This window comes from Micrasema longulum, unplaced genomic scaffold (assembly GCF_059751315.1).
Source record: "Micrasema longulum isolate JH-2025_06_02 unplaced genomic scaffold, ASM5975131v1 h1tg000469l, whole genome shotgun sequence".
In the NCBI taxonomy this organism is placed as follows: domain Eukaryota; kingdom Metazoa; phylum Arthropoda; class Insecta; order Trichoptera; family Brachycentridae; genus Micrasema; species Micrasema longulum.
Genome location: NW_028277667.1, coordinates 1,332,165 through 1,345,649, shown reverse-complemented (window position 1 = coordinate 1,345,649; position 13,485 = coordinate 1,332,165). Strand labels below are relative to the sequence as shown.

The window sequence follows — 13,485 nt, the reverse complement described above, 5'->3', positions numbered from 1 at the left end:
GAAGTTGTAAATTGTAGTATGGTACTTACTGGGTTTACAAAGCTTGGATTTTTTACATGCAATATGAACATGTGTATGTAACCAATTTGTAGCAATGCAAATTTTTTTTATACAAAATATAAAATAAAATACAAAATATGTAATGTTATAAAATAGAAATCGAGTTTTACTTAAAAAATTGAACCATAATGATGTTGAATTACAAAAAAAAAATTGGTTTTGGTTTGTAATTTTATAGCTTGGATATGCTGAGTTAGTATGTAAAAATGTTTATTGAAATATTTTTATTATTTTCGAATATATAGCAAGTTCAAACAAATTAAAGAAATTTGCGCGGGACCTTTCCCGACCGAAGTGTGTTAAGAAAAATTATAATAAATGTTAACAAACATACTACTTTCTAAATTTAAAATGCAGATAGATAAACATTCTTATTTTTCCACAATATTTACACTATGATTTATTGCGCACATTCTATTTCACAAATTATTGCCACTTTTTCACGAATCGTGAGACACTTCCTCTTATTAGTAGACCTGTTTATAATTCAAGGGTTAATTTTTGACTGATTTGACATTACCCACTCGTATTTTTTACTATGCACTGACCATAAAACATTAAAAAAAACTGAAAAGCGTTGTAAAAACCCAAGGATGTCATTCATAAAATTACAAAAGAAGTTGTAAATTGTAATGTAATCCCTAGCCACTACTTATTGGGTTCAAAATATCTTGGATTTTTTACACACAATATCAACCATGTGTGTGAGATTTTTTTTAATGTTGTCAGCGAAAACACCAATCAGGTACTAAGACACTTAGGTAGTGTCATAAACGTTCGATTTTATTACTCGGGTTCTTATTTTTTAAATTATGTTTTTAAATGATTAAAGAGTTTTTGATTAACTGTTGACAATATTTTTGAGTAGCTCGTTATAAAAGTGAATAAATGTATGGAGAAAACCATAAACCAAAATGTTGATGAGTGTTTCCTCGTTACGTCTGAGATTTCACTATTTCCGTGATCGTTTAACAAAGTGTAGAATATTTTTCATAAATTTAAAATATGTGCTTGTTAGGAGTTGGCGTCGTGAATACGTCCCAACTTATTAGCTCACTTCACCATTTTCAACGACTCGAAAAATAATTTATGTATCGTATTATCAGTGCTACGATTTTTAGTTTTGTATTTTTGAAATCACTTCGCATGTGACGTCTCAAGTTCTCTTCCCCTTCTTCTCGATGAGTTCTGCTAATTTGTCACTTGACTTACCGGAAACCTATCGCAACTCTCTTATCATCGGTTGATTCGGAAGAACTATTGGCTTCATGCAAAGTAGTTTGTTAGTTTTTATTCAAATCATTTTTATAATTTTTTTCATACATTTTCAAGAAGCGTCGCTGTACAATTTAATGCTCTAATTTTTACCACGTGTAAGAATACATTTTTTATATCCAATATCCCATAGGGCTGAACTTTCTCATCTCAGAAGGATGTGTATAAAAAGGTTGTGTTTCTGTAATGCAATTTTCCTTATTCATTTTTGTTTTATATTTCCTTTCCTTTCATTTCTTATCCAAATATATAGGTCGCGTTAAATTCGGACTAGTACGGTATTACTTTTCTGTGATCAATATAATCTAAAAACCTTTTTTTTCTGTTTTTTTTTGTGTAAAACATCCATGTCAACCTTTTCCTCACTGAACATACAAAAATTGCACATGATCCGAATGAGGGGGAACTAAACGACCCCAGCACCTACTTGTATAATATAGCGTCACCAGAATAAAACATTAGAAGTGTTTATGATCGTGCAATAATTTATTCATGTTTTCACGTACACATATTTTACTCATTCGTGTATTTTATTCATTTTTGTTGGTTTGCCAAATGCTAATGTACATAAATTAAAATTGACTCATGTTTTATTTACGTATTTTTTTTGTTTCAATACTTAACGATTTAAAAATGCTTGTTTTTGTTATTTTCACGATTACAAAAAATATAGTGCAAATGATTTAATAATACTCGAGTTATCGAATTTAAATCGGTTTATGGGGGATTCGAATCCCCCTCTTTGGTCCGGCTAGGTTAATGAAAAATATTGAGACAGTTTATTTTGAAAAAATAAGGCAAGAACCCCAGAGTTAAAACTTTGAATACAAAAGTTCAACCGGTTTGTCAGTTGGTTTACTTCAGATGCAATGGGCTCAAATATTAATCACACTACCTTGTCGATATATATGTATATTTTCTTACATTTTTAGTAAAAATGTTGCAGTTTTATCGAAGAAAGAATTCTCTGTATATCAATACTTACTTCTCTCATTATTCTATAATTCGAGGGGAGGTGTGCAGAAAGTTTCCTAAAAATTTTTAGCTAAAATTGCAAGTTGCAAGTTACCGATATTTTAATTTTCACACAAAAATACTAGTTTTACTATTATTTTATAAACGCATATAAATTTCTTGGTTTATGGCAATATGGTTTTCGAAAAGATCTTGAAATTTATGGAAAATTATATTAGTGCTCTGTGCACGTTGATTCGAAACCATACCCAGCGCGACAAAATTATTTATGCAATTACAGGTTGACTATCGTAAAAAGAGGTGTTGAAAGACTTGTCTTGTGAAAGACTTTTTATGTTGAAAGATTTGACTTGTTGAAAAACTTGACTTGTGAAAAAGATTGTCAATGTCTGAATAAACCGTACCATTAATTCACAAGATAGACTAGTCGGCCCAGCGGTCAGTGCACTAGGTATACTTATACGGTCCCACATCCTTGTACTTCTCAAAGTTCATCTCTGAATTTGAAAACAAATAAATTTATGTATTAGAATTATTTCAAATGCCGCAGTGTGTAATGAGTCAAAGCTTGTGATATAAATTTGTTTGGAGACAGGCGGCTCCAGCGTTTTGAAATATTTCCGAAGTTTGATTGCATTACTTTGAAGTGGTTTTAATGCATTTAGAGTATTTTTTACCTTATTATATCTTGGGTTTTAAAAAAAAGGTCTGTAACAGGCGCAAGGAGCATGACAAGAAAGTTATTGCATTTATTTCTCATGATCTCATCCCATGGGATTTTTAAAATTTCAATTTGAGATATTTAGCTAACTATCCGTATAACTTGTTCGACCATGAGTAATATTGCTTCTGTTGGAATGATGTGAAGTGATATTTTTGAACCATTTCGCTATTATAGACTTATGGTTAGAAGTGATATTGCTAAATTTATTGAAATTGAAACATTAAAAAAAGTCATAAAATATGTAGTTTAAAATCGACCGATAGTCAAATGTAATAAATATTCAGAAATTAGTTTGCCGATAATTAAAAACTCCTCAACAAAGGATTGACAAAATTCCACAGATTTTGCAGTGACATTGGTGAGATGTAGACTGTATGTTGATTTTCTACAATAAAATGCTGTTTTCCGTTTGGAAATCTCAATGTTTTTATTGTATGACTTTGTAACTTTGCAACTTTGATAAATTATTGCTTGGTATAAAAATATAATAAAATGGCGGCTAACTTTGCCGGAGCCAATATTTAATCTAGTAAATTTAGTCTGAATAAAATTGTCGAGAAAGAGAGCTCTATAATGACATCTGCGTTGGCTACTGCTTTTCAATATGCTCCTGAACATGGGCGTATTCGAAGCTACCAACACAAAAAAAAACAAAATTAATAATAACTCATGTTGGCAGTACAAGAAAACTAATATAATAATAAATCAGTTTTTATTAGACTTGATAAAAATCCAATCAGACATCAGAGGTAAAAATTAGGATTTCAAGAATCTAAATTGAACCCCTTCAGATCTGTATTATATCGACTGTCCCTATGTATTCTATCGAATTTGCATTTTGCGAGGTTCACAGGAGAGCAAAAACAAGGCTTGATATTTTTTAAGAAGCTATCAGATACTGTTGAATCGGCAAACACGTGTCTACTGAAATACAATTCTACAGTATCTGATAGCTTCTTAAAAAAGTAATCAGCTTTGTTCTTGCTCTCCCGTAAACCCCGTACAATACAGATTCGATAGGGACCATCGATATGTGGATATGAAAAATATTTTGTATTGTGTTAAAGGAACTATTTGAAAGTTTTTGTTCTTAAAAAAATAATCTTTTATGTTTGATGATAAATCAACAAAGTTAACATCTGGCCCGCGATTTCAAACACTATCTTCATCGTAAAATCAATATTTATGTAGGAAAATGTGTATATTTGTATGAAAATTCAAGTATCTTCATCAGTTATCTGTAATTGAACATGTTCAGAAAAAAAAAATGTATTCATATTCTATTTTTCATACAGGAAACTTAATTTTAATTTAAGATTCTTCCCATTGTAAAATGGGCCCATGTTACAATATGTTTATACAATCAGATTAGTTTAACTTTAGTGAAATATATTTCAAACTTGCCTTAAATATACTCTAAAAGGATGGCAGGAATTAGCTGTAAAACAAACACCAATCTTAATACTTACTCAGGGGATAAATCCAGTCCTTGTCTAAAAAAATTTGGACAAACTCAAAATATTGATAATTAAGATTTCTGATTTGAAATGACAACCACGCTTTGATCGGGCCACCGTTTTCTTCAGTGTTTGTGGTAATAGTTAAAAATCAGGAGTAATATCAATAATAAAATAAATATAAAAAAAAAAACACTTTTTTTCCACCGACCGGTTTCAAAGCTACATTAGCTTCTCTTTATCAAGGTGTAACTTTAAAAAATAATATTTTTAAAATGAAAATAGAATTATTTTTCAAAATTTTAATTATACTAATGATTAAACAACCCTCCCTTACTCTTTCTGCACATCTTTTGAAAATGGTTGACCGTGAATAACTTACGTGTGAAGAAAAACAATTTAATATGTTTTATTTCATAGAATTGCAATCATGTGTTTTCGAGAATAAAATTACTATTTTATATTTTGTGAAACAAACCCAAAACTATTTATCCTGAATATATTTTATATTAAACACTTTCAAAACTGTGATATTATTTTTTCTGCATGCAGTTCTTTGATTTTAAAAATGTCTCGGCACGTAGGCCAACCTGCAAGTCTACAAACTAGGTATATTAAAGAGGTTAATGCTGTCGAACGATAAAAATTAAGGAAATCATTAAATTTTATATTAAAAATCCCGTTCTTTAAAAATCGCGCCATTCATAAAATAAAAACCAAAATATTATTTCTAAAAACAAGACAAATAAAATAATTACATTAGAAAGGGTGTGGAACTTAACTATTTTCGCTGTTTAATTTTTTTAAAACAATTATTGAAGGTGAAGTTTAACCTAGAATTTAAGAAAAATATTGCAAAATTTGTGGGATTTAAAATGGTTGCATTATTTTTTTAAATGAAAATTAATGTTTTTACTTTGATAACTTTCTGTTCAATGAAGAAGTTCAGTGGTTTTTTAAAATTTTTATATATCGTATTATCAGCGTTATGATTTTTCGAAGTTTTGTATTTCTAAATTAATTCCACGTGTGACGTCAGAGGTTCTCTTCCTCTTATTCTCGATCAGTTCTGCCCATTGGTCCGTTGACAGTAAGCATACCATAAATCTCTTATCATTGGTTGATTCATATGAACTGGTGACGTCTTTCAAAGTAGTTAAAACATTTATTGTATTAAATTTCCTGTAGGGCTGAAGTTCGTATTATCTTCAAATCATTAGAACAAGTTTTATTTAAATATTAGTAAAACAAAATGTTAAAGGTTCGTAATTGTAAAGAAAATTTTCTGCTCTACAAGATATTGTGTTAGCTTTTACGTTACATGTACTATTTTATTAAAAGGCTTTAAAATGAAATGTCGCATAGATGAAAGTTAGCATTTTCGACACCTTCTGTTTGCGTTCAATCGAGGGAATAAAGCTTCCAAAGCTGCTCGCAATATTTGCGCAGTGCAAGGTGAAAATGCTACAAATTGTCAACTAATTTATTGTAAAATACTGAAGGAGAATAATGTTATTGTGTGCTGTGTCCTCTTGTCCTGTTCATTTGGAGAAAACGGACACAACTATGTTAACACACAATACTCTGTCTTTGAATACCAATGCACCTAAGTATAGTCTACATTTCAAGAGGCGTAGTCTGCTGATCAAAAAGTAATTATATTTTGGTTATTAGTCGTTTTTGAAATAACGGTGTTTTAAAATGCCGAAATTGTACAATTTCCTTACTTTTTATCAGACTACAATATTATTTAAAAAATATTATTTTATCTGTACTAATTCATTACTGTATTAATTACTTCAAAAATGCAATGTCGTATTATAATTTCAACATCTATTGCCTTCTTGGCAGCAATTTTGCCAATGCCTCTACATTTGAAAAATATATATCTTCATTTGCGCTATTTTTTTTAGCCATAAAAATAGTTACAGTCAAAGACAAAATCAGTCTTGTGATAATTTTTCGAGGGAACAAAATAATAAACAATTCCCAGTCAATATAATCAAATTATGTTTAATAATAAACGATAGATTGCAATATTAATATCAAAATATAAATAAAAATACAATACCCTTCCTATCTTACATGTGGCACCAGAAAAACGATTCAATGAAGTTTCTAAACATTTCCAATAATTAATTCATAAAAGTAAAAAAAAAAAAAAATTAAAAGCATTTTATAATTTGCCCCAATCTTTGTAGAATTCTTACAGACATGCTTTTATTTGGTTATTTAGTACAGAATTATATCAATGAGGAAGTTCATTGGTTTAAAAAAAAAATAGTCAGTCAATCAGTCTTAAAGTAGTTAATTTTTATGAATTTTTCATACATTTTCAAGAAACTTCGCCGTACAATTAAACATTCCAATTTTTACCACGTGTAAGAAAATATTTTCTATATCCAATTTTCCGTAGCACTGAACTTTCTCATTACAGTTGTCAAAAAGGGTAGAAAATAATTAAGAGTGCTGGCGTTCCTACAGCATTCTTTTTATGATAACACTTTAACACAGAAAAGAACGCCCTGAACTTGAAGTAACCAATCGTCGAACAAGCAATAACAATTTAGTGTTGCCAGCATTTCTTTTTTACAGTTTTTTATTATTTTTGAAGCTATTTTGATTGTGTGGTCAATGACATTTCATGGATTTATTACTAAGCCAAACAAAATTGTGATATATTCCGAATTTGTTATGTCTAGTGACCAGATTGGTGGATATTCTGGGATACTTTATACTTCGTCTATATATATAAGATACAGATCATAAAAGAACTAGACAAATCTTGTGATTATCCCTGTGATGTTGCGCAACGGCGACAAACAAATTGAGTGAACACTAATATCTAAGTATTCGTGTTACTATCTCTGTGGAGGTGGTTTGGGTTTAGGCATTTTGGCTAGGAGGGCCTGGATTTCTTTCTTTTCATCGTAGCTTCGCCACATCTCGTACAAGTTTGTGATGGAACGAACTATTTCTTGCACCTGAAAATAATACAAACAGATAAGTGTTTGAAATCACCATTCAAATCAGCACTCCATTTAAAGCGTTTCTTTATCATTTTATACTAAAACTCTTTTCTGTTCCCTAGTTCGCCCGCACTTAGAGTATTCCTCTATTATCTGGTCTCCATATTATGATGTTCACATAAAAAATATTGAATCAGGTCAACATCGATTTTTCAGAAAGATAGGCTGGAGGTTGGGCTTATCACCTTTCTCCCGCTTCCACTCCCACCAAGTCTACTATATACCATTGTGTCTTTCTAATTTCTTTTATAATAATTTTCTATGTTTACATATGTCCTTAAAATGCCCATTGGGCGTATATCATCAAATGCAAAGACAGAGTGATATGGCGTTCTATCCTCTCTGCCTACTCCTACGGAAAACGGCGTGATGGTTTGTTTGAGTTGAGTTGTTAATGCGCAAGAACATACCTTTTCCATATCGACATTGAGTTCTGCAAACCAACTTTTGTTGTCCTTTTGTAAAATGACACAGGCAATATGAAGGCACCCAATGGCAATCTAAAATGGAAAATTACTAATATTTTACATATGTAAACATTTCTTATTTAGTATAAATAATATAAAATATAACGTGTGAACAGTGCACTCGAGTCAAACTTGACAAATACATGTTTGTCGCAGAATATAAAATTTACAGTTCATAATGAAGACCTGGTGCCGACCCTGATGTGTAGGAAAGAAAAATGGAATTAGAAAAACGACGATGAAAGTAGGCTGAATGCTGTCAAAGGTAACTAAGAATGGGAATGTACAATAGGTGCACAGATATCGAGATTCTTTTTATATTTGGCTAGTGTCTCGGACTCACGGACCAAAGGTCCGCGGTTCGAATCCCACTCTACCCCAACTCGATTCCATTTTCTAATAGTGAGTTATTTACAACTCGTTGAAAATGGCCCTCAAAATTAAATATTTGGGTAAATCATTCTTCTGCTCTACAAGATATTGTGTTTGCTTTTACGTTGCATATTTTATTTGATTTAAATATAACATTTACATAAACTTAATAGCTACAATACAAAACAAATTTCTTAAATACGTGCAATAGCTTCAACAACCTAAACTTACCTTGCCTTCATAAAAGGCGCATGATTGCGGATCAATTGTTTATTTACAATTGACTTAATAATCGGATTGATTGTGCCAATTTGCTGGCTATAATCAATTTTAATATTCCCCTTCCTCACACTAGACACACAAAACCAGAGCAACTCAGAATTTTCTATTAGGAAGAGCGATTAGTCATTTTTCCAAATTTGAGAAGATGTGCGATCTTGATATATTTAACGACTCCGCACTCCGCGACAAACGGAAGTTGAGTCTCATTTACAATAATAATATTTAGCCTCGATTAATAACATTAATCTCTAGCCCCTATTAATAATATTTGGCATCTTTTTGAAAAAAAAAATATATAAAACAAACGCCACATTTCACACAAATGGAGTCATGCGTTAAACATATTCTTGTCACATTTTGTTGTCCTGTGAGAAATTGTATGATATATTGTGTTGTGTACATAATTGGTGCTATGTTAGGTTTATGTTTTTGGTAATAACAATGTAATTATACCAATATAGCACTGTGCGCAACAATAAACTTAAATAAAATAAATTTTATTACATGCCTTCAAAATTGAATGTAAAGTAAGCGAAAGTGAGCATTTTCGACACCTTTGTTTGCGATCAATCGAGGGAATAAAGACGGATACATTATTGACTAATTTATTGTAACTTATCTTTATTTGTAAAAAAAACAGACACAACTTATGCCATACCTATTCTCAAGGTAAACGTTTTATAATTAAACTTTCATGGCGGTTTTCGAGAAAGGCGTTCTTATTTAATATTGATTCCGATAATTCTCCTTAATTATTTTAAAACGAATTAGTAAATAACGTACTATGCTTATTTTTTTCACCTTTCGAAGACGAACAGAAGGAGATGTCGAAAATGTTCACTTTCGTCTACTTGACATTCCATTTTGAAGACTTGTAAACAAATAAAATAATATATGTAACGTAAAAGCAAACAGTCGGGCCTCGTGGTGTAAAAGTCAGCGTGTTAGCCTGCCATGCCAGAGATCTCGGGTTCGATTCCCGACATGGTTGATATGAAATATTTATTTAAAAGGGTGTTATAACACTAGAATATTTCTTAGTCTCTGGACTGGTACCTGAAGCGTAAGACTGATCATCTTACCTTCATGTAACAAAAATGATCGAGATACGCTGTGATTGGTGTACCAATGCAGTGCCCTATGGGAAAGGGAATGATGATGATGAAAAGCAAACAAATTTTGTAGAGCAGAATATTTTCATTATTGTTTGAGTTTTGGTGCTAATTTTAAATTTATAAAATAAACGGACAAAACTTATGTTGATATTGGATAATAAAAGTGATTCTGAACAAGTTTGAGACATCCTCCATATGCAGAATGCGCATTGGGCACTGCTACAATGGTTCTCACCTGTTCAGAATCCATGTCTGGGACTCTGCCATTTGCAAATGTCAGCTTGATGAGGAAGATTTAAACCATGTTTTTTTTGGGTACCACATAAATGATTGTTATCCTGATTTCCTATACGACCTCTCTGATATTAACATTCCATTCCCTATTCATATTCTAACTCTCTTATCCACACCCAACAAACATGTATTTAAATTCTATGTAAATATCTAGTTATAAATGGTGTTAAGATGCAAATATGTAATATGTTATATATTATGTAAAGTTGTCAAAATATTAAATATTAACTCACTAACTTATATGCTTGCTCACAGTAAAGCAACAAATTAAATATAATGTGGCAATTTTTATACATAAAATAATTAAGGAGATGAATAAAATAAAAGCAATAATAAAATTTAACCAACAATGTCATACATATGAAACAAGGGGTAAAAAAAAGATAAGATTACCAATGAGGAAAAAAACAGAATCTCAAAACTCATTGTACAAGGGATTGAAGCTGTACAACGAGTTACCTGAAGAAATAAAGGAAATAAAAAAATTGAAATATTTTAAACTAATTTTGAAAAATATGTTATTGAGAAATTTTGATAAAAAAATTGTAATATTATTAAAAGTTTATACTAGTTCATAAGATGTTATGAACTAGCATAAATAAATCAATATAACCATATGATAAAATAAACGGGAATTTCTAATTTAAAATGCCCGCGCTGCACCAATCGGTTATTAAGGCCACGTTGAAAGCACTGTTTATGACAATCTGTCAAAATTTGACATCAATCGGATGCTCAGTATTCTGTCAGCGTCTGTTCGAGAGTCGAAAAATTGTTGTGTGGCAATTTTTTCAATGGATAAAAAATTAGCACAACGAGCGTGCCTCAAATTTTGTGTTGCTAATGAAATTTCGTGTGCTGAATCATTGAAAATGTTGAATAACGCCTTTGGAGAGTCGTGCATGTCGAAAACACGGGCATACGAATGGTATAAGAGGTTTAAAGACGTTCGTGAATGCTTAGATGATGAAAAACATACTGGACGTCCGGCAAAAAAAGTACCGAAGAAAACATCGAATCGGCAAAGATAATCGTGTTGAAAAATCGATGTGTACTAGTCCGAGGGCTTGCTGTGTTATTTAGCATCTCATCATTGAGATGTTTTGGGTATGAAACGCGTCACTGCCCCCCTCGTCCCAAAAACACTGAATAAGGAAGGACAATTCATGGATATTACACCACGATAAAACGCTGTCTCATACAGCGGTGATTGTTTCGCAGTTTTTGGCCAAAAATTTTACTAATCTCATCAGCCAAGCACCGTGTTCTCCAGACTAGGCCCGTTTGACTTTTTTCTTTTCTCAAGACTAAAATTGCTGTTAAGAGGAACGTGCTTTGAGACGATTGATGCCATAAAAGAGAATTTGCTGCGAGAGCTAAAGGTCATACCTTTACAGGCCTATAAAAAGTGCATGGATAATTGTATTAAACGTTGGCATCAATGTATCGTCGCAAATGGCGAGTATTTTAAAGGGGATAGTAAAAAAAAATATAGAAAATTAAAATTTTGTGTTTTTTTTTACCAAATTCCCGTTTATTTTTTATCATTAGGTATATTACTAAAACATGTGTAAATACTATGTAAATAAACGAAAAAACGAACACCCAAGTAGGGAGGTGAAAAGGCGATAAAAAAAACGAAGAAGAAATTCTTCTTCTTCTTCTTCGTTTTTTCATGGCCTTTTCACATCTCAACTTGGGTGTTCTGGCCAGTGTCGAGTAGTTTTGTTTTTTTTTACATATATACACATGTGTTAGTAATATAATATGTACAAGTTAGTATGTTAGTATTTAATATAATATATACATATAATAATAAAACATATTTACAGCTTTACACCATTTACAACTAGATATTTACATAGGATTTTAAATACACGTTTATTGGGTGGGGACAGGAGAGTTAGAATATGAATAGGGAATGGGATATTAATATCAGAGAGGTCGGATAGGAAATCAGGATAACAATCATTTATGGGGCATCCAAAAAAAATATGGTTTAAATCTTCCTCATCTAGCTGACATTCGCAAATGGCAGAGTCCCGGACATGGATTCTGAACAGGTGAGAACCATTGCAGCAGTGCCCAATGCGCATTCTGCATATGGAGGATGTCTCAAACTTGTTCAGAATCACTTTGGAAAACCAAGGCTTTTCTGTAACATTTGGTTTCAGTTGGAAAAGATGTTTACCCTTGGCTTGGGAAGAGGCTACCCAATATTCTTGCCATGTGCGAAGTTGTAAGAAGAAGAAATAATAAAAATGTCATAGTGGCTTACTTGGTACGGAGGATACAGCAAACTGACATCAGTTCGTAGGGAATCGTTCACTATTCTCCAAGCCACCGTGAGTAGCTGGTCCTCCTGTCCGATGTCCTGGACAAACAGCAGCAGAGGTCTGTACGGCTGGTAAACGATGAGACAACAATCCAAATTTTCCAGCAAATAAAACTCACATTCCAGTATGTGATTTGTTCGGTAAGGAAACTCCTGCTGTCCGTACGCGTACCCGAACTTGTTCTTCACAACCGTTTGGCAAGTCGTGATCAGCCTAGAGTTAGAAATAACACCAAATTCTTCTACTTTCGACGCTAGAAAGATGCAAGTGGGAGCCAGCAAAAGGGGATCTATACATTTTAACGAATTCCTGGCGTAAAATCGCTTGAAATAAACTGTCGCCGTCGCGATGACTTGCTGCCGAAGTTTCAACTGCTCCCCGAGGATCTGAATCAAACTGGCGAAGAAATTAAATATCTTTTGATATTCTTCTTCTGACAGCAGCGCCAAGTCGTGTTGGCGATCTCTTATTAAATCTTGTTTATCCAATATCCATTGCTGATGATGAGAGCTTTGCCAAAAGTTTCCGGCCATTTCAAATATTCGCGAATTGCGTATACAAGCACTATTACTAAATACTGTTTACTTTTTACAATCTACAAAATTTTAAATAAATAAATTTTTGACATGTAAACAATCTGACAGATACCGGGATAATCTGTGCGTCTATGGTATATTTTAGTGATACCAGCCATTCAAGTAGTACACCAGAAATGAATTATTTTACTAATTTATCCCGAAAAACGGGTATAATAGTAACTAATAAAAAAAATTCAGATTGGCCAGCTATAAAATAAAATGACCAGACCTATTTGATAGCATCAGGTAAAAAGTCAAAATGGAAAATATAGTTCACGATACTCAATTGCCGTACCAACTATTTAATACTTGGATAATCATAAAGGAGCACATCCATGTATCAATTAAATTTACATTCATACCGGTAATGTGATACCAAATATTTGGCTTTTTTACACTAACTGAATATTGTGATCTAAAATGACAGGATTTATAGTAAATGTATGGGGCATCGCATTAATAGGGAAATATATTTTTTTTATATAATTTTAAATTGATATGGGGAAAATAATTGTCTACAA

General features: G+C 31.9%; 1 protein-coding gene across 1 annotated transcript; it reads right to left on the bottom strand.

Annotated features, from left to right (window-relative positions):
• Positions 1–6,477: 6,477 nt before the first annotated feature.
• On the bottom strand, positions 6,478–13,074 carry CycC (cyclin C). Its single transcript, XM_088226875.1, has 3 exons — positions 12,329–13,074; positions 7,931–8,020; positions 6,478–7,475 (listed from the first exon to the last, which is right to left on the bottom strand). The coding sequence occupies exons 1-3, from the start codon at positions 12,917–12,919 to the stop codon at positions 7,353–7,355; spliced, it is 804 nt and encodes a 267-aa protein (XP_088083001.1). The 5' UTR covers positions 12,920–13,074; the 3' UTR covers positions 6,478–7,352.
• Positions 13,075–13,485: the final 411 nt, after the last annotated feature.